At 44.0% G+C, this 20,877-nt stretch overlaps 1 protein-coding gene across 1 annotated transcript in view; it reads left to right on the forward strand.

Moving 5' to 3' along the window:
* Atp10b (ATPase phospholipid transporting 10B (putative)) overlaps positions 1 to 20,877 on the forward strand; it is a 235,076-nt gene that overhangs the window by 176,255 nt on the left and 37,944 nt on the right. Inside the window, exons 10-16 of the mRNA XM_036198423.1 lie at positions 2,969 to 3,096; positions 4,609 to 4,861; positions 5,708 to 5,946; positions 13,182 to 13,370; positions 14,850 to 15,450; positions 17,603 to 17,712; positions 20,060 to 20,186. Of these exons, the coding sequence (XP_036054316.1) occupies positions 2,969 to 3,096; positions 4,609 to 4,861; positions 5,708 to 5,946; positions 13,182 to 13,370; positions 14,850 to 15,450; positions 17,603 to 17,712; positions 20,060 to 20,186 (1,647 nt within the window). The remainder of the gene's footprint in view (positions 1 to 2,968; positions 3,097 to 4,608; positions 4,862 to 5,707; positions 5,947 to 13,181; positions 13,371 to 14,849; positions 15,451 to 17,602; positions 17,713 to 20,059; positions 20,187 to 20,877) is intronic.

Genomic DNA, 20,877 nt, shown 5'->3' on the forward strand with positions numbered 1-20,877 from the left:
ATGCTTAGAGGATCAAAACAGCACAAATTCACTCTGCTTCTGCATCTTCTTCTAAGCAGCAGAAGTCCAATTTGACTGGGTTAAGATCATGACTTCAGCAGCTCTGCTTCCTTCTGATGAGACCCAGGGAGGAATCGGTCCTGTCTTTTTCAATTTCTAGAAGATTCCTGCTGGCCTTTGTTCATTGCACTAGAAGCATCTTCCATACTCTGCTCATATCTCCCCAGCCTTATCTGTGGTACCTCCTTTTATAAGCACAATTGTAATTACATCCTTGAAGCCACCAGGAGAATCCAGGATAGTCCCATGAATTTCATGAGTTAATCACATCTGCAAATTCCGCTCTTCCTCCTAAGACAGCCTCTTCCCAGGACCCACCAATTAGGATGTATCTTGTTATGGGTGAAGTGTTATTTCACCTCCCATGGGCACTGTGGAAACACCAGTGAGGGGAGTCTTTCCTGGAGAGGTACCTGTTCTAGCTGATTACTAAATGAGGTGGACATTTGCTGCAGGAGGTAGGTGGCAGACACAAGTTCAGGAGTACAATGAGGCAGGGAAATCTGGGGAGAGAAAGAATGTACTTAGTCACATGGGTAGCACGGGAGGATACAGAGGTGGGAATGACTATAGACAGAGAAGCAGTTGGCTATCAAGTGTGTAAGAGCAAGAGCAAGCTCAAAAGACATAGAAAGGAGTGAGCTGGAACCACTTAGGTTGATCTTCAGAGTGGAGACAAGAAAGGGTTCTCCATAGAGATCTTACCCTTCCCCCACCCCATCATCTTTACTCTATGGGTGTTTCACAGAATGCTTAAGGAGACCCCACAAAGAATCAGGGATGATCAGGAGAAAAAACTCATGAGCCTGCACACCCCTAAATGACCCTGACCCAAAGAGCAGCAATGATGTTGGCTACCAGACATTTTCTGAAATCATAACCATCACTATATTTAAAAAGATGATGTCTAAAAGGCAAAGCGTGAGATCTAGTATGTCAGTGTAGTGAAGACACTTGGACTTGTCTCAAGGTGGCCAGGAATTTATACTTAATGTAGCTCACAGGTGAATCTAACAGTTGTGCATGAGTGGGTGGCTCACAGCTGAAAAGGCAGCACAGGAAGATAGAGGAAACCACAGCAAGGACACACTCACTCTTACCCCTGCCCTCGTGGCTGTAGGAACTATGCCTCCATGTTGAGTAAATTTTTCAGGCATGCCAGAACTGAAAGTTTACTTGAGATCACTGTGTCTCCAGACAAAAAAAGAAGTTAATGATTACACACATAGATAAAGCACCCAAAGTTGGCTTTACAAGGTCTCGAAACTGGTAAAAGGAGAACATCAATGGAGAAGGAAGACAAATCCTCTATTGCAAATAGCAACTTTTATGAAACAGGACTCTTTGGCCGACTCATTAAAGCATAGCCTTTGAAGAGGAGAAAGTCCTCCCATGACAAGTATGATTCCAGGGTTCCTTACCAAATGTTCTCTTTGGTTTTATAGCAAGGTGTGTCTTCTTGCTTAGCTCATAATGCACAAACATTACATACACAAACACCTGCCCAGGCTCCATGCCCCCCGAGACTTCTGGTTCACCTTGTAGCTTCTCTGCTTTCTTGTCTTACTGCAGGGACCCCTTTTCTGTGCATGTCTTCTCCTCTGTACTGTCACCATTAAATTATATTATGTCTATAATATTCCTTTCTTCTGAAGTGACTGTGAAGAATTTGGCCCAGCCTGGGAGGGAGGGAGCCTTTGGGAGTGATGACATTTTATGGCTCTTATTCTCCATAGTTCCTGCCCTGAAGCTGACAGCATTTGTTTTAGTTGGGATTTACTCAACGTCAGAGTCCATCACTAAGGGAAGTAGGGCAGAAATCTAGAGGCAGGAACTGAAACAGAAGCCATGGAGGAGTGCTGCTTACTGGCTTCTTCCTCATGGCTTGCTTGCTTGTTTTCTAATACCATCCAGGACTACCTGCCCAGAGGTGGCATCACCTCAGTAAGCTGGTCCCTCCCATATCAATCAAGAAAATGTACCAAAGATTTGCTCATAATCTGTGGGGAATTTTTTGCCAATCTGGTAAGGGAATTTTATCAGTTGAGGTTCCCTCTTCCTTGTATTAAAGCTGACAGAAAAATAGCACAGAATTCTGCACAATGGGTTATTCTAGTTTCACAATCACCCTATAGGATAGCTATTACTAAGGGACAGACAAGGACATTCAAGTTTAGACAGCTCTGTAGCAGGTGCTGGATGTAGCTCATCTTGCACAATCATGTAGTGGTGTCACCCCTTTAGCAAATAAGGAAACAAAAAGTTCAGTGTGTGTGCGGTGTGAGCTCCGTGGACTCTCATAGCATTCCATGCTCTAACACACAACCCCCTTAGGATCTTTTAAGGTCAAAGTCCTTTGCTTAGTGAGAATTACTCAAGAACAAAAAGCAAGACTGATACAATCAATAAATATTGGATATAGGAGGGAAGAGTGGGGGAAATAGGTAATTAGATACACAAATAGATGAGGGGATGAGTAGGAAAGAAAAGTGGGAGACAGACGTGTCAAGACTGCCCAACCACACACTTGATAAAATAAAACTGAAAAGTATGTGTTCCATTATCTTCCCAACCTCTTTGTGATAATATATATAATATATTATCCCAAAGATATATATATAATATATATATAATACCAAATATATATAATCTTCATACTAATCTTTCCAGTAAAAACAGACTTAGTGTCCATCATTCCATCAAGGGATTGAACAGTGAAGAGTTGAGTCCATGAAGCACCACTGTCACACTAAAGGAAAAGAGAAAGAGGAAGAGAGGGCAGTGTGTCATGGGGAATAAAAATGGGCTCTTCAAATACCCACCCATGTCTAGGAACATGTCATGGGTACCCAGCCAACTTAGGACTAAGTAAAGACTTAGTCTCATGCCTAGCTGTGCTTCTTCTCAGGCCACAGCCTCTGGAATGGGACCTTTAAAGAGCACCCTCCCTTTGACGTGCCAGATGCTGAGGGGAACTTCCTTTCCCTTGGCCTTGGAGGTTTCTATATGTTCCTCACAATGATCATCCTGCTCCAGGTAAGAGCTCTACCCTCCACAGCTTTGGAAAATAAAGAAAAATAAGTGCTAGCCCCAGAAAGAAGTAATAAGGACAAGATGGGAAGACAGTTATTGCTTTCTGGTGTATTTACCAAGTGTTCACATTGGTAATGTCAGGACAACCTCTTAGCTATAGAAGAAGGTTAAGAGTAAGACTGCAGGTTGGGGATTTAGCTCAGTAGTAGAGTGCTCGCCTAGCAAGCACAAGGCCCTGAGTTCGATCTTCAGCTCAAAAAAAAAAAAAGAGTAAGACTGCAACAGTCACCCATGTTTATGTCCCTCTGCCAGACACAGAACAGGAAAACACTAAGACCCAAGACCAAAGGAAGATTAAATACCTAAGTGTTGGAGATAGAGAAAATTTACATGTTAATGTTCCAGCATTTGATAGAGATAGAGAAGAACAAAGTAGATGAGAAAAATATAGTTGAGACTTATAAAATATGTAGTAAGGGATAAAGAGATGTTTTTCTTTACATATTTGGGCTCTATAAAGAAACACAGCTGATGGAAAATGAGAAGCTGTAGTTTTGTTTGGTGAAGACTCGTCTACAGTCAATGTCTTTTAGAACTCTGTTCCTGACTGATGAACCATTTCAACCTCCCATTCATCACAGCAGTTTGATCCTTCTTAAAGGCAAATGTAAACACACCTGTTCTCTGCACAGAATCTGCTGGTAATTCATATCTGCTCAGAATAAAATCCAAAGTCCTTATGGAAGCCAACAAGGCTTTAAACAACCTGGACCTTGACCCCATCTCATCTCCCACAACTCTCCTCCTCCATTCTTCCTGTATCATGCCTGTTCACTATCACCTCATGAACAACCGAACCCCTCCCACTGCCCAGAATTCTCCTCCCAGTGTGATCTTCACACCCTTCTCTCTTCAGTACCTTCCCAAACGTCATGTATATGAAAGTCCATTCAGTCTATGACTCTATGTCCTCTCTGGTTTCCTTTACTCTATTTCATGAGACAACCACATCATATATATTGATTGTCTGTATATTGTCACTAGAATATGAGTTCCTTATGGCCAGTTTTGTTCTAACAACCTCCATTTCCAAGACTTGGAACAATGTCCAACAAAGAGCAAGAGCTGGCGTTGGACTAGTGAACGTAATCAGCAAAAGGCCTGAGTACCTGCAAAGATGCCTGTGACCCTCCATGTCACAGAGATCTGAGGGCTCAGGAGTCTCTCTAGAGGGGTGCTAAAATTCCTATACTCAACATTATGTCAGTAAACAGCCAGTGAGGAGTGCCTGCTCCCCTCCCCGCAGACACCGCAGGATGAAGAGGCATATCTCCACTTCACATCCCACCAAGAATCCCAAGGGAGGCCTGAAGTCACTAACTTTTAATTTCTCAGGAGAAGTCATGCTGTGATCTGTCTTCCCCTTTCCATCAAATGCCTTTGCTATCCACTAGTGAGGGTCTGGGAGCAGGGATCAAGTGGGCTTCTGACACAGTGTGAACCATCCTCCCTCAGGTGTTGATCCCGATCTCCTTGTATGTATCCATCGAGTTGGTAAAGCTCGGGCAAGTGTACCTCCTTCATAATGACCGTGACCTATATGATGAAGAAACCGATTTGTCTATTCAATGTCGAGCCCTCAACATTACAGAAGACCTGGGCCAGATCCAGTACATCTTCTCTGACAAGACAGGGACCCTGACAGAAAACAAGATGGTGTTCCGGCGTTGTACCATTGTGGGCAGTGAATACTGTCACCAAGAAAATGGTATGAGGGCCCACAAGCACCCTGTCCTTTTGACAGGGAGACAAGCACACTATTCTGATTCCCCACAGGGTTTCTGTAGCATTTTGGCAAGTTGTATCACCTCTCCATACAGCACAATGTGTTTACATCAAGGATGGACTAAGATGGAATATGTCCCAATTATGTTTCAGTCATGAAACCAAGGCTTAGGAATTTGTCCTGTTACCTTACCTGGTGTGTTGGGATGTGTCCAGATCTAGGCACAGGGTGAACTTTGACACATTCAGAAAATGCCTCCCATTTTAATAAATGTCTTAGATTTCATTATGTTAGTGTTTTGGCTTAGAATATGAAGGTATAAGATGCCTGGACTATTACTTTTTGTGGTCTGAAGGTAGCCTGTAGAACCAAGTTAGTATACACACACACACACACACACACACACACACACACACACACACACACACACACGATAAAGAGAGAGAGGAGATATTATAGATAGCCCTATCCCCTTTGCTATGGCAATCACTCACTATTTACATGGGAGCCTCTTATTTCTTTTTAATAATATAACAGCTATTACCACAAGCACCTAGCTTAGCTAGTTGTTTTCACATATTACATTACTAAAATCTTCAAAATGATCCTGAGTTGTATACTTCTTTAAAACTTGTAATTGAAGAACTAAAGGTACAGGTTAAATCAAAGCACAAGATCATATAACTTTCTCCAGTCTTAGTAGCCCAGCCACAGTTTTCCATAGACCTTTCTTTCCTGTGCTCTATTCCAACCCCTGAAGTCTAGCACCCCACCTCACCCCCGCCAACAACAGCTCAGCCATGACATAATAAGATTCCTTTCTCGCAGCCAAGCGCTTGGAGATGCCAAAGGAGCTGGACTCGGATAGTGAGGAATGGACCCAATACCAATGTCTGTCCTTCCCACCTAGATGGGCCCAGGGCCCAGCAACGATGAGAAGCCAAGGAGGTGCCCAGCCTCTGAGGAGGTCCCAGAGTGCCCGGGTCCCCATCCAAAGCCACTCCCGACAAAGGTCTGTGGGACGCTGGGAGACCTCACAGCCTCCAGTGGCCTTCAGCAGCTCAATAGTAAGTCTCTGCTTTGGTTCATTGAATCACAACCAAATTACGCCAAGAAGATAACAGAGAAGGTTCTCAAATATAGCAGAGCCTTTATAAACCCTGATTAGCTGGTGGTTGGGGGTATAACTTAGTTGAGAGAGTGCTTTCCTAGTATGTATGAGACCTAAATTCAATCCCAGCCCCTCACAAACCAAGTAGAATGCTGCATACCTATAATCCCAGCACTTGCAACATAGTGAATCTAAGGCCATCCTGGGCTACATGAAACTCTGTAATTATTTTTTTTAAGTCATTTAAAGCCTGAATAGATCTCAGAATGGCCTCTCCCAGTCCCATATGGAACCCATACAGTGTTCTGTCAGCATACACAATTCTCGTTAGTTCAAAACGTTCGGCATTTGGAAATTGAGAGTTCTTATCTGAAATATTCATTTCTCCTGTTCTGAAAGTGGAATTAGAAAATTCCTTGTACTAACCCAGGGTTTCCTCATGGCAATAACTGCCTTGAGTTCAGGAATCCTTACCACGTAAGTTGGTACAGTCCTCGATGCTCTAGAGCCTTTTCCTTTCCCCATCTGCCACTACCACAACTGAGAGCCAGGGGCCTCCTGATTATGGACACATTTCCAATTGCACAGCTAAAGGAAACCAGAAATTATTTGTTATGTCTGTATTTTCATACACTAGAAAGACAAAAGATAAGCCTTTAAGGTCTTGTACACTTGAAGAAAGGTGAAAGAAAATATTTTAGTAGTAATTAAAGAGGAATTTTAAAGAGTTTTATCATGTCTTCCCATTTCTTTAATTCTACACACTGAATGGAATGCTCTTCTCCCAAATTTTTATATGAATATTTTTCAGTTACTAAAATGAGGTGTCATTAGGCCTATTCTGTATGTCTTTTGGCATTTCACAGTTCTAGTGTGGCAGGCACCTTATGTGCCTAATAATAAGTGCCCCCACTGCCAAGGACACAAGGAGGGAAATCTGGAGGCTTTTTGCCAGCATTGAAATAGGGAACATGATGATTCTCTGCCCCTTGCTTAGCCTCACAAATCACAGACAGGCAGTATAGATTCCTTTTTTTTTTTTTAAATACATTTTCATCTTAACTTATTTTGCCCATGATGATCTCAAATTCCTGGGTTCAAGAAACCCTTCTAGCAAGTGTACATTTGATAGAGGGCCCTCAGCTGATGGCAGTGCGTGGAATGTACTAATCCCAAACTGTCTCTGGAACCTAGACTATGGTCAGTGTTCTGTACTGGCTGGCAATTTCAGAAGCAAGTTCTAAGTCAGAGCTTGCCTCAGAAACTCCCAAGGTTCCAGGACCTGGCAGCAGTCTACCAGCTTATCAAGAGGCCAGCTATTAAGCCAGGGGGGGGGGTGGCACATGCCTTTAATCCCAGCATTCTGGAGGCAGAGGCAGGGGGATCTCTGTGAGTTCAAAGACAGCCTGGTCTACAAAGTGAGTTCCAGGACAGGATCCAAAGCTATACAGAGAAATCCTGTCTTGAAAAAGCAAAAAAAAAAAAAAATTAAGAAAGGCCAGATATTGGTTTCTCTGGACCTTGGGTACAAACCAAAAATAAAACAGGAATCAAGAGCAGCAGCAGCAACCAAAATTGGGTTTGTTGTTTTTCTTTATCTACCAAACAAAAGGCAGCATCAGTGATTATCTCCTAATTGCCTGCTATAAAACTGTGGTTTTAAGGTGGGTAACATATTTATGAAATCGGCATGTCCCCAGCCAGTGTTTAACAGCACGGACAGATGGAAAATAAAATGCCTTTGGCCTGGTCTGAAAGCAGCCAAGACTTCAGCAGAGTCCAAGAGCCACTTGCCCAATGTTTTCCAAAATCATTAAACCAAAGAACAGCTTCCCAGTCATGGGAAGCTGCTCTGGGCCCCTGGAGGCCCGTCCACCACTCCCTTCTGTGGGCATGTCCCCCTTCCCCGACACTCCAGAGAGAATGCAGTAGACACAAATGATAGAGGAGCCTAGGGCCGCCTCCTTCTTAATGACTCCTCTGTGAAACACTCCGACTCTCCTGCACATTGGCAGGGCAGCCAACATGTGCCTGCTGCCTCTGTGAGGTTCGACCAGAGTCCTGATTTCATCAGGCAAGCACACAATCTGTCTGCAAGGAATATGACCACACAAGGCAGAATTGTCCTTAGCCCCCAGGGACCCAAACAGAAGGTTGAGAACTGTCAGAAAATTCTTTCTTGGGTAGCCACAGTTAATTTTCCTTCAACTTACATATAGCTTGCTTTAACAGTCTGGGTGAATTGGGCTTTCTTGGTTCTTCATCCAGAGTAAATATCAAGACTGAAACCCTGGGACAAATACATCACTGCCTTGAAAAAGGAATTCAGCCTTCAGTTTCCAGCACCCAAAAAGGCCTGTTTGCATGCTATTGATGCCAACATACAGATAGGTATTAAAAGGGGATCAAAGGCCACATAGTGCTGTCCTCCATCCCTCCCTACCCCCAAAGGCCTATACAGCCTATCCTCACAGTAGCCTATGCATCCTTTCCAGGGGAACCTCCCTATACAGAAGCCTCTATGGAACACACACACACACACACACACACACATACACACACACGCATACACACACACACACACACACACACACACACACACAAAAATGATGCTTTGACCAGAGGACTTTTGGACTTTGCCTTTCTGTTTTCATGTGTGTGCATGTGTGCATATGCAGGTTTACATGTGTGGACACATGTGTGTGTCCACATGGCTGTGCATGCATGTGCCTCTATGAGTATGCACATGCACATGTGGAGACCCAAGGTCAGTGTTAGAAGTCATTTTCAATCAATCTTACTCATTGCAATTGGGTCTGTCAATCAAACACAGAGCTTAACAATATGACTACTCTAGCTAAGCAGCTTGCTCTGGGAATCCCTTGTCTATCTGCCAAGGCTGGTATTATAGGTGGGCTACCAAAGCCACCCTGTATTTACATAAGTGCTAGGGATCTGAACTGCAGTCTGTATGCTTTCAAGAGCAAGCACTTTATCCACTGAGCCATTTTCCCAGCCCCAATGTTGCTATTTAAAAAAATTTAACAAATCCTGGAAAATGTTTCCTATGTGCAGGCACATGTGTATAAATTCAGTAGATACAGCCTCATTCTTTTTTAGTGGTTGTTGGGAGTTGTTGAACAGTCAAGCTATCATGTGCTTTTTATGTGTGTGGCAGACTTTTTATACAGTATTAGTTTTTAGAGCATAAGAGCAAAGTTGGAGTGTTGGTGCATTTCTTGGTCTACTGATTTTTCTCAAAGATGTTAGAGCAATTGACATGTCCCCCAGCAACAAACAGAAGGGCCTGCTTCCTCCTTACTCTGTCAAGTCTATCTGTGGTGACTGTCAGCAGTTCTTCAGAATAGCCTTTCATTCATTTGACCAGCTGATCTTTCAACATTAGTTAACGTCTATTCAGTGGTGGATGCAGTGGCTACATGGAGGGGATACAAAGTCTCATAGGACAGTGGCCCCTGGATTCAGGGATTTATATCCTAATGAAGGAGCAAGTGGGATGCCAGTGACTTCTGCTGGGATGGCAGGTACAGATGTGTTATAAGATATCAGCAGAGGGGAGTACCATCCTCCTTCCAGCTTCCTGGGAGCTTCCTGGGAAAGCTAGCCCCTGAACTGGCCTTCAAGACAAGATAGAGAGGCAACCAGAGGAAGTTCAGCAGCGACAGTCATCTAATGAAGAGCGGTGTAGAATGCAAGATGTTGTAAGAGATCTGGGGAAGCAAGGCAGAGCATCTGGAGCATCTGGAGCGCTCATCCATAGCTAGGAAAAAGCATGCAAGGTGGAGATGTAAGGAAGGTTGAGTCACAAGAGGAGCCATGCCACAAAAGTTTTACTTGCAGGCTAGGGGCCAAGCCACCTATTTCTGTCTACCACTGTCTTAATGGACTTCTGTATTAAGAAGCTGCCATCCCCAATCAGTAACAGTGACAGTGTGTGACTTGAGTGGCTTCTTAAAACTTATTAAACCAGCCGAGCCAGTCAGTGAACTCCATGTTCAGTTAAAGTCCCTCTCTCAAAAAAATAAGGTGGAAAGCAATTGAGGAAGACGCTCATCATCTAGGATGACCTCTGACCTCCACACAAATGCACATGCATGTGTACACACACACACACACACACACACACACACACACCTCTGAAAGGAGAATAGCAGAATGGAGGCTGCCTACTTTCCCCAGACTTCAGTGTGGGAATACATCCCAGCCAGAGAGGAAGAGCAGTCATTGGGCAACAGTGTAGTACACATTTTTGCTGTTCAAACTTTGCTCTTGAACCAGCAGCACAAGTCCTTCCTGTGAGCTAGTTAGACATGCAGGTGCCCAGGCAGATTCCAGATGGCCTGAATTCAAACACAGTTTGTAAAGCACCAGTATAACATTTAAGAGTTCAGGATCATGGGTCAGAAAGAACTAGATTCAGGATCCTGGCACAGAACTCGAGACCTTGGACAAATTACTTCATTTCATTGAGCCTCTTTTGCATCATAATCAAAATGGAAAATGACGGTAGATGATGTCAATTATGTAAATGAGAGTATTTAGCTAAGGATTTAGGATAACAGTCATGTACCAGTTATCATCAAAGATAATCTAATGATAACAGCATCCCTTTCTGTGGGCCCTGAGCTCCCACAAGATTTGTATGCTTCAGGTAATTGACAGTAGAAGGAAAGCCAACCAATTGAGAGCCTGGATACCACAGAGCCCTGGCTTGAAAACCCCATAAATTGCCTCCATATATTCCTTTCTTTTCCTTTGGAGTTACCAGGAGTTGGGAAAGAAATTGCCTTTTCCTATGTGTTTGAAGGGCTACATTCCCAAATACTAACAAACCATACAGAAAAAAACAGTAGGCCAGAGCACAGAGCACCGTGAAGAAATTTGCTGGACAGAGTAGATATGGTGACTATGTAAAGGTTGATGGGCATCTTCTCCCAGTACCTTCAGAAGCCTTTTGTCACACATTGCTGTATGATCAAGTAGAAATGTATTAAAGAACAGTTTTAATAAAGAAATGTTAAGGGCCAATGTGATGGCACAGCAGGTAAAGTTGTCTGCCACCTAGCCTGATGGCCTAAGTTCGATTCTTGGGAACCACAAGGTGGGAGGAGAGGACTGACTTCCGGAAGTTGTCCTCTGACTTCTACTCATGGCACCCACACACATACACACACACTCAAAAAATAAATAAAAATGGGCAGGGGGTCAAGAGTCCGTCAGTGGTGGACAAGCAAAGTACTCTAGAAGGGAGTCATCCAACATTCTGCATTCAACATGTTCATAATCTGCATGCACTGGAGACACACCAGAGACAAGCCATCATCCCCATGACACAGACTTGAGAGTACTTAAACAAGTACCTGCTAATTGATTCTGGCTGTGTGACCAGTCCACGATGTGGAACATCTGCTTTTCTCAGGAAGAGGAACACTTCCACAGACTGCTGAGAACTCAGGGTTTGATATGTAAGCCAGTCTATTGTATCTGGCATGCCAGACACGAAAGGCTCCAACTTTCCCCAAGTCCCAAAGGCTTCTTCCTTCTCATGGAGGATCTTGCCTGGTATAGGAGGGGAAAAAGGGGGGATATTCTAGAATTAAACTACCAAAAATCAAGTGAGGAAATACCTCCCACTTATTTTGAGAGCTTAGGTGAGGCACTGAATTTTGCTAAGCGTGAGTTTCCTCATTTAAAATTCAGAGGTAACAGTACCCAGACAATATCGGTACTAATAGCAAGGATAAATTGAGATGGCAGATTGCTGGGGACATATGAAACACTACATGGATAGGAGTTATTATTATTATGAGAAATGGGCTTGGTGTTTAGGTAGTATTGGCTACCGTGGCTACCGAACTTTGGAAGGAGTGTTAATGAAGCCCCTGTGCCATAAGTCTGGGGAGGAAGATGCTGTGCCTGTTGTATAGGGATCTAATTGATGATTTGGGCTTCCCCCTGTCTTGCTAAGAGCCAGTGGTCAAATTAGCCCACATCTCTGGGCTTTGGTTAAGACTGGATTACATTCATCTCTACATAGACCTGTGGGGTCCTAGGCTTGGCAAGGTAGAAAGCACTTCATAAATGTGAGCTACATTTAGAAGCACAATATTCAAATGCAGAGAAGTTGGATAGCCCATATTTCAGAGTGATGGAACAAATGGAACAAATGGAAAGTTCTACAAAAAATGGGAAACTATGGACCAGCTTCAGCTCAGAAAGTAAAAGAAAAGGAAAAGAGAAAACAGGCCACTTACTATCTCTGCTTTCTCCTGAAGAGTCGGGATTCTCAGCAAAGGGACCAGCCTTGGAGCATTTTGCTAAGCAAAGCTGGCAGCACTATTTAGTATGGTTTGCCAAGTCAACAGCACCTTCCATGACATAATGACCTCAGCTGTGCCTTGGCCTACTTCCCTCATTCTCCTTACATGCTTGGTAACTGTGGGCAGTCTCAGTGTAGAACTTGCTTTTGTGCTTCAGAAGTGTTCATTGTGAGTTAGAAAAACTCTAATGAGCAGGCAACACTTTGGTGGTCATTAAGATCTAGGAGGGTTTCTGGTGGGTAGGAGAGGATTCTTAACCTAACAGGTGTGACCAAAGGCATCGAAGGAGATTGTGTGTCCAAAATGCAACAGAGACCGCTAGGGTCTACTGAAGAAAAATCTTGGAAATGTATGTGTGAAAGGATGTAGACGCAGGAGGAGTTGATGGTGCTAACAGTGGTGATCTAAAGATCTTTTTGGAAGTCTTAAGTTGCAGGAAGAAAGTCATGTTTTAGGAACATGGCATAGTAGGTGTGCACATGAAGGATGAAAACAAGAACTAAAAAGCAGTAATACAGGTATAAAGTTGGTGCAAAAAAATACAAAATTGAGGGCTGGAGGGTCCAAGCCAGACTGGAAGTAAGAGGAGTAGGGAACAAGTAGTGAGGAGGTGCTAGATGGGAAGAAATGCCAGTGCCTGGCAGCTGATGGTTCCATGGAGCTGGTTAACAAGGAGGAATAGAATGAAAAATGAGCAATGATCGGTCCAGTGGAAGTGAGGAATGTTCTGGCTGCAAGACGGCAGGGAAGATAGAGTTATCCTTACCCTAGACATGCAGAGTCTGCTAGGAGGGACCTCCCTTCCCAATCCTTTCAGGAAAGGATCTCACTTGTGCTTTTCTTCTTCCAGGAAAAAGATGTGACTCCTGATAAAAACCTCCTGAGCAAGGTGAGAGATGCTGCCCTGTGGCTGGAGTCCTCAGACACCAGACTCCCCAAGTCTTCCCATTCCACCACTGCCTCCATTGCTGACTTCTTCCTTGCCCTGACTATCTGCAACTCTGTCATGGTGTCCACAACCACTGAGCCCAGAAAGAGGGTAAGGACCAATGATGGTTGGGAATGGGGGGAAGGGAGAGAGAAAAGTATAAAGGCAAATCGGAAAGGAGAAAACCCTGATCATAAAGACATGACCGTTGGTGCTAACCACAGTGTCATTAGTCCATCACTGTGAAACCTGGATCAGGCATGTGATCTTCCTAGGTCTGTTTTCCTCTTTATAAATTAAATGGGAAAAGTCACACATCTGCTGCTTGTGTGACTTTCAACCTATCCACATGTAAGGCAGATAATGAGTAAATATTTATCGAGTATTTGGCTATGTGCCAAGTCCCATGCTAAAGACTTTACCTACATTTACCATCTAACCCTTACAACCCTGAAACATGATGTAGGATATGTTTGGATTTAACAAGTGGAGTCCGAAGTCTTGATAAGTAAGGAGGTATAATTAATACACAGTAGAACTATCTGTGTAGCTCTGTTGTGGTTCCCAATATTATACCTGTATCTGCTTTTATATGGGGGTTAAAATTAATTAGCTTATGTGTTATGTTCTTTCCTCAGGAATAATGCAGATATGTGGTTGTCTATGTGAAGTTATCCATATCCACAGCTTATGTGTTATGTCCTTTCCTCAGGAATAATGCAGATATGTGGTTATCTATATGAAGTTAAACAATGAAATCTGCTGAGGGTAGATGGGTCTTCAGTTATCTACAGACCCATCCAAGCTTCCTACAAGTCACTGATAAGAATGATTTGGTGCAACTTGTGGCTGTCAAACCAAGAAAACAGGATTCAGTAGACTATAACTTCCTCTCATAATGCCCAAATTTCAAACCACTCAGAAACATCACTTCCTGATCAAGCATTTTCGGTGACACATAGGAGACAGGAAGCATTATCTGAACAAGTAACTATTTTTGAGAAATGCTATTTTGGAAAAGCTAGCATCCAATTTCAGTTTTCAAGCTAATGAGAAGGCTTACACTAGCGCATAGCTCTGAGCTAATGACTGGACCCAGGCTCAGAACTGAGTCCCAGCTCTATTACCAAGACTCTAGGTTATCATGGCAAATTATTTCACCATCTGGGTGCCTGGTTTCCACACTCATACTGATGGTAGCCCATCAAATTTCAGGAAAGAGTAAATGTGATGATTCACACCCAGAGAAAGCAGCTTAGCATACAATAAACTGTGAGAGAGTGAGTACTCTTGAGTGTCCCACTTTAATCTCCCTTGCTTCTTTCCACCATGACCAGAGTGGGATGCTCAGAAACTACAGGACTATGCACACTAGCCATACCTAGAATGGCAGGCCTAAAAGGAATCATCTAAGCTAACACCCACGGTCTGTGAGTGGGTCAGCTCAGGTTCACAGAACACATGGGTCTTGTCTATGATGACCACCGGAGACCCAAATAACCCACTGACTGCAAAAGGATCTTCATATTCTGTATGAATACAAAGCCTGAGTGCTTAGAGTAATTTTGCCCCTTCCTCATTCAACCACAGGTTACCACTCCCCCCTCCAACAAGGCTCTGGGGACGTCATTGGAGAAGATTCAACAGCTGTTCCAGAGGCTGAAGCTTTTGAGCCTCAGCCAGTCATTCTCCTCCACCGCCCCCTCAGACGCAGATCTAGGAGAGAGTCTGGGACCCACCATGCCCACCACAGACTCAGACGACAAAGATGATGCATCTGTATGTAGCGGAGACTGTTCCACGGATGGCGGTTACAGAAGCAGCACATGGGAGCAGGGTGACATCCTGGGGTCCGAGTCAGGGGCTTCTCTAGAGGAGGGGCTGGAGGCCCCAGCTCTCAGCCTAGGTGGACCTGAGCTCTGCTATGAGGCCGAGAGCCCGGATGAGGCAGCTCTCGTGCATGCTGCCCGTGCCTACAGTTTCACACTGGTGTCTAGAACACCTGAGCAAGTGACTGTGCGTCTACCCCAGGGCATCTGCCTCACCTTTGACCTCCTCTTCACACTGGGATTTGACTCTGTCCGGAAAAGAATGTCAGTAGTGGTGAGGCACCCGCTGACAGGTGAGATCATCGTCTACACCAAGGGTGCTGACTCAGTTATCATGGACCTGCTAGAAGATCCATCCTGTGGTGAGTTTGTCTTATCAGGCCCAGGGACACAGGCACTACAGTCCCAGAGGCAGTGTGGCATGGTGATGAGGAACTAAAGTTACAAGTCACTTGCTGCATCTAGCATGTCCCAACAGGATTCTGGGCCCAGTAGATGCTCTCAAAACAAGGTCCTTAGAACACACTGAATTTTCCATCCCCTTGACCTAGAGAATTGGGATGTTCATTCACATATTCAAGACTTTATAAAGTCTTCTACATAAAAAACCATTTTACCTTCACTTTACCAGTTTCCAGATTTCCACACTCATTAAAATATTCATTATCCATATCCACACCCTGTTTCTTTCTACCTAAACAGCCATTAGTCATACCCTGGAGCACACCATGATCCTTCAAGTGTCCCTCTTTATCCTCATTTTCCCCAGTACCCCCCTCCCCTGATGCACCAAGACAGATTTTCATAAACTTGCACAGAGCCAGAAAAATGTTCCAAAGTCCCTATGTGTCAGTGTCCAATATCAGAGAAGCATGAATTAGTGTGCAGCCGCATCCTGGTTGCTAACAAGGAGAAGACAGTGATAGGGTTATGATTCTCCCAGGAATAGTAGATCCTAGCCAAGCTGCAGAATTGCCCAGGCAGCCCAGAGCCTCCTGCATTATCAGCTGTGGATCACAGCCAAGAGGTTCATGGGGACTGATTAGTGTTTAGAATGAGAAGGGAGCTAATTAGCTCGCTTCATCCCTAGACTCTGGCAGACAAGTGAATCCAGTGCTTCTGAGTCGAGGAAGCCATAGTGCTCTGTCTCTGGGCAACAGAGACACGTTACCCTGGAGACATTTGTTTACTCCTTCTTCACTTGATTGCAAAAGTGGGTTGGAGATCCTGCCAATAAAAAGCACAGTCAGTGTTACTGTGTTAAAAAAGAGACAGAGCTTTGAAAGGGAGGGGAGAAATAACATCAAGTTTAGTGAACTTGCGGAGGGGGAACCCAAGGGCTCACAAGTGGTGAGCTTCAAAAAGGATTGTTTCTGAAGATAAAATATTGTAAATAGTGCTCAACTAAGAATTACATGCATGCATGAAGACCATGCTTAGGTACTTTGAACAACAAGGAAATAATATTTGAAAGGATGTTTATAGTGTATGAAATAGACTGACTGGACTTCCTTATACTTAGTGAGATCACTGTTCAGAATTCTATTTTTACCTTTGTACAAAGGAATGGGTGAGGTGTTCAAATTCTATTCACTACTGAGGGTCTCTCTACAACCTCTGTCCAGCACTGGTAAGGGATTTCTGAAGGTTGCATTGCTCAGATTTACAGCGTGCTGTGATAGACAAGTGATGCCTGTCACAGCTTAGATAAAGGAAGTGACATTATCACTGGTCCTGCCCCTCCCCAGCCAGCCCAGCCCCAAAATGTTCTTACTGTCTAATAGAGAAAAAACAAATGACTTCAGAAAAATATATATATATATGCTACATGGAACTTTAACACAGGGATTTTGAACAAGGCAGTGAGGTATTTTTCACACTATAGTTACAGGAAATGCAAAAGCTATTTTTTTTTTTCTAACACCATCCCTCATATTGAGAGAAAGCCTAAGTCAGCAAACCACATCTGCTGAAGAACTCCACTAATGAGATCCAGGTTTGCAGCTGTCGTGAGACTGAGCTTGACAAGAACTAAAGCAGACGACAGAGAGGATGATGGATTGTCTAAGTTTCAGAGAACAGTTTGCAAAGTTGGTTGGCTCTGCGGGCACGGCTGGCAACTAAAAACATACCTTGGGTGACAAGGAAGACTGAAACTCCTGCCCCTGACACTCCACCCGAGGATAGCTTTCTGTTAACTTCCCAGGCAGTTCTCTCGTAGGTAGATGTATTGGAGCAATTTCTTAGATTACCTCCTTGCCTTAAGTAGCACTTTTTCCAGCCAGGCTTTTGAAGAAAACCTCTAAGGAGCAGACCACACGGGGACTCTTAAGATTATCATTTTCCAGGGCAGCCTGTCATCACTAGGTCTCTTCCACATCCCTAGGGAGGGCTGGGGAAGGGGTCCCCTCCTTTAAAGCTGGTGTGGTTACCTAGGAAGATTCTGGGGAGTTGAAGGCAAAGCTTCCTGAGTATTTGTCCATGGCTTCATGGGAAATAATAATTGTTTGACAGTGAGTGATATTGATGTGGAAAAAAAGCTGAAAAGAATCCAAGCCCGGACCCAAAAACATCTGGATTTATATGCAAGAGATGGCCTTCGAACCCTGTGCATTGCTAAGAAGGTAAGAATAAATCCCTGCAGGCATGCTCCATGTGAGTATGTGTGTGTGTGTGTGTGTGTGTGTGTGTGTGTGTGTGTGTGTGTGTGTTCATGTGAAAGAAAAATCCAGCTTTCTGGTTTCCCTTGAGAATCTGAATCTTCATTGAACAGCACCAATCACTATACCTATGTAGCAACTGATCCCTGTAATGAGGGCCATGGTGATGTATTCAGCTGTGTTCTGCTCTTGCCTACAATCCCCATCACCAGGTATTGCTTTACCCTTGCCCCAGATGTGGCCATGCAGATCACCCACCTCTTGCTCTCAGATACTTAACTTTGCAGGCCCTACAAAACAGGGGGCTTTGAATGACAGAGCAAAGTCATCTGATGAGGTATGTAATGTCTAGTAGGAATGCCATGGTGTTCAAGGTGGCTAGAAGTAGTCTCTCCTCTGCATCTCCCAGGGCTGCTCAGATGCTTCATGTTGTTTAGCACAACACTGTAAAGCCAGGCCTGTCTGGGTGCCTATCTCACCACCTGTTGATGTGTCTTTAGGATAGCAACCACAGCTTAGAATGTTCTCTAGGTCCTATCATTATACCCTTACCACTGTCTGTTTTCCATAAGTCTGTGTCTATTTTGTCTCCTGTTATGGACTGTACATTTCTCAAATGTAAAAGAGCTACCTATGCTCAGGCTTGGTGGTGCATGCCTTTAATCCTAGCACTCAGGAGGCAAAGGCAGGTAGATTCCAAGCTAGCCAAGGCTACATCATGAGATCCTGTTTCAAAATAAACAAGGCCTGTGTAGCTAGAGTTTTCCTGCCTGGCCCACAGTCAGGACAAATCTCTCTCATCCGCCAGGCCCATAGACGCTCAGTCCCAACCAAGTAAACACAGAGAAACTTATATTGTTTACAAACTGTATGGCCATGGCAGGCTTCTTGTTATCTACTTTTTCTATCTTAAATTAACCCATTTCTATTAATCTATACTTTGCCACATGGCTTGTGGCTTACCGGTGTCTTTACATGTTGCTTGTCATGGCAGCGGCTGGCAGTGTCTCTCTCCCAGCCTTCCACTTCCCAGAATTCTCTTCTCTGTTGTCCCGCCTATACTTCCTGCCTGGCCACTGGCCAAACAGCATTTTATTTATACAGAGCGATATCCACAGCAGGCCTATGTCCCTTGATTTTCCCTATAGTGCCACTCAGGAGACTCAATGAATATTTAGTGCTTGTATAAAAGAATTATTCAATTATAAAAGAGAATGCAGCAGGGTGGTGGTGGCAAACACCTTTAATCCCAGCACTCGGGAAGAAGAGGCAGATGGATTGCTGTGAGTTCAAGGCCAGCCTGGTCTACAGAGCGAGATCCAGGTACAGGCCCAACGCTACACAGAAAAACCCTGTCTCGAAAAACCAAAAAAATTAAAAAATAAAAGAGAATACAAACATATAAACATGATGGTCCCAAAGTGCTGTGGGACTCCAAAAGAGAAAGACATGGCACCTCTGAATGTCTGACAACATGCCTAGTTCTACAGGCTATGGCAAATATGGCTACTGTTTTCTTTTCCAGCCTCATGTCTGGCCCTTCCACTTTACTTTTCATCTCCCTCAGCTGATGCATTATCGGATCCTGAATGGGGTCAAGTTCATGGCTGTTTCACAGCCTTTGCACTTGTTCTTCCTCATGATTCCTAGGATTTGGGCCCTTTTAAAATATTTTTATTAATTTCCTGAGAATTTAATACAATGTATTTTGATCATATTCAAGCACACACACCCAACTTCTCTCCTTAACTTCTCCAGGAACTATCCTACCTCCCTACCCCCTCAGTGCTATGTCCTCTTATGCTATATAATAACCCATCAACTCCAATTTATGCTGTCCATATTCTGGGCATAAGCCTATCTACTGCAGCATGGATTCCTTGAGTCTTAGCTTGCATGTTACCTGACCAAAAAGATCTTACTATCCAACAGAAAGCCACAACCCCAACAGATGCTATAGTTTATCCTTTTTGTTATCTGCATAGTACTCCTTGAAATGATCAATTCATTTATATCACTTACCTGACTAAAATGTCTCACCCTCTACCAGCATATAATCTGTGGCATCCTGAGACCTTTTTTTGTTATTCATCTCCAGAGCCCTGAGCACAGTAGGGACTCAGCAGATGTTTGGTGATTGTGAAACATAAGAATTAATCCATATTCAATTTTTGCATTCAAAACATCACTATGGAGAATTCTGCACCCAAGTCCAAGCAGACATATAGGAGGCCCAGCACATGAGGAAGAAGAGAGGACTCCATTTGCTTATCCACTCAAGGTTACTAATAATCCTCTTCTTGTTTCATAGGTTGTAAATGAAGAGGACTTCCAGAGGTGGGCCAGTTTCCGGCGTGAAGCCGAGGCATCCCTTGACAACAGAGAGGAACTTCTGATGGAGACCGCCCAGCACCTGGAGAATCATCTCACCTTACTCGGTAGCTGCAAATAAGACATCTCCACATTAAAAAGACAGAAAGGGGAATGCTACACATTAGAAAATCAGCTCTTGGCTGGGATTCTGATGCCACTACAATTTTGTCTCAATTAGGGGCCTTCCCTGGGTGTTTCCAGATATTTGGCATAATTGGGCCATGCCAGCAACCAGCCCGGCTTCCTGGGGATGTTCTGAGAGCATTCCCGGACTCCTTGATGGAAGAAACCTATGAATTTAGCTTCTTCCTCAACCACAAAACTCTTTTGCCCATTCAAATGTTTGGTGTATGCCTACAATGTGCACCAAGTAGTATGCTAGGCTTTGCAGCTACACTGAGAAATGCAAACCACAACCTCCACCTTCCCACAGCTCAGAGCCTAGCCATCTACACTCAGGATGGTTAGGCAAGTCATTTCATCGCTCAGCAAGTGGCAAGATCTGAGCCAAAAGATGTGGAGGTGGGAGACAAATGCAAAATAGGAGGGTTCAACCTCCTACTGGGACCAAAGAGGCTCTGGGAAGGCTGCTAATTGAAAACAAAATGCTAAGCTGTTCAGAAAAAGTGGGGAGGGAATGTTCATGACAGAACAAAGGAACTAAATGAAAGGCAGGAGGTGAGGTCTGAGGAGAGGTGGAAATGCACAGATCTACTTTAGCTGGACCACAGAATATAGAGAAGAGCTGACAGGAGG

The sequence above is a fragment of the Onychomys torridus genome, chromosome 8, assembly GCF_903995425.1.
Source record: "Onychomys torridus chromosome 8, mOncTor1.1, whole genome shotgun sequence".
In the NCBI taxonomy this organism is placed as follows: domain Eukaryota; kingdom Metazoa; phylum Chordata; class Mammalia; order Rodentia; family Cricetidae; genus Onychomys; species Onychomys torridus.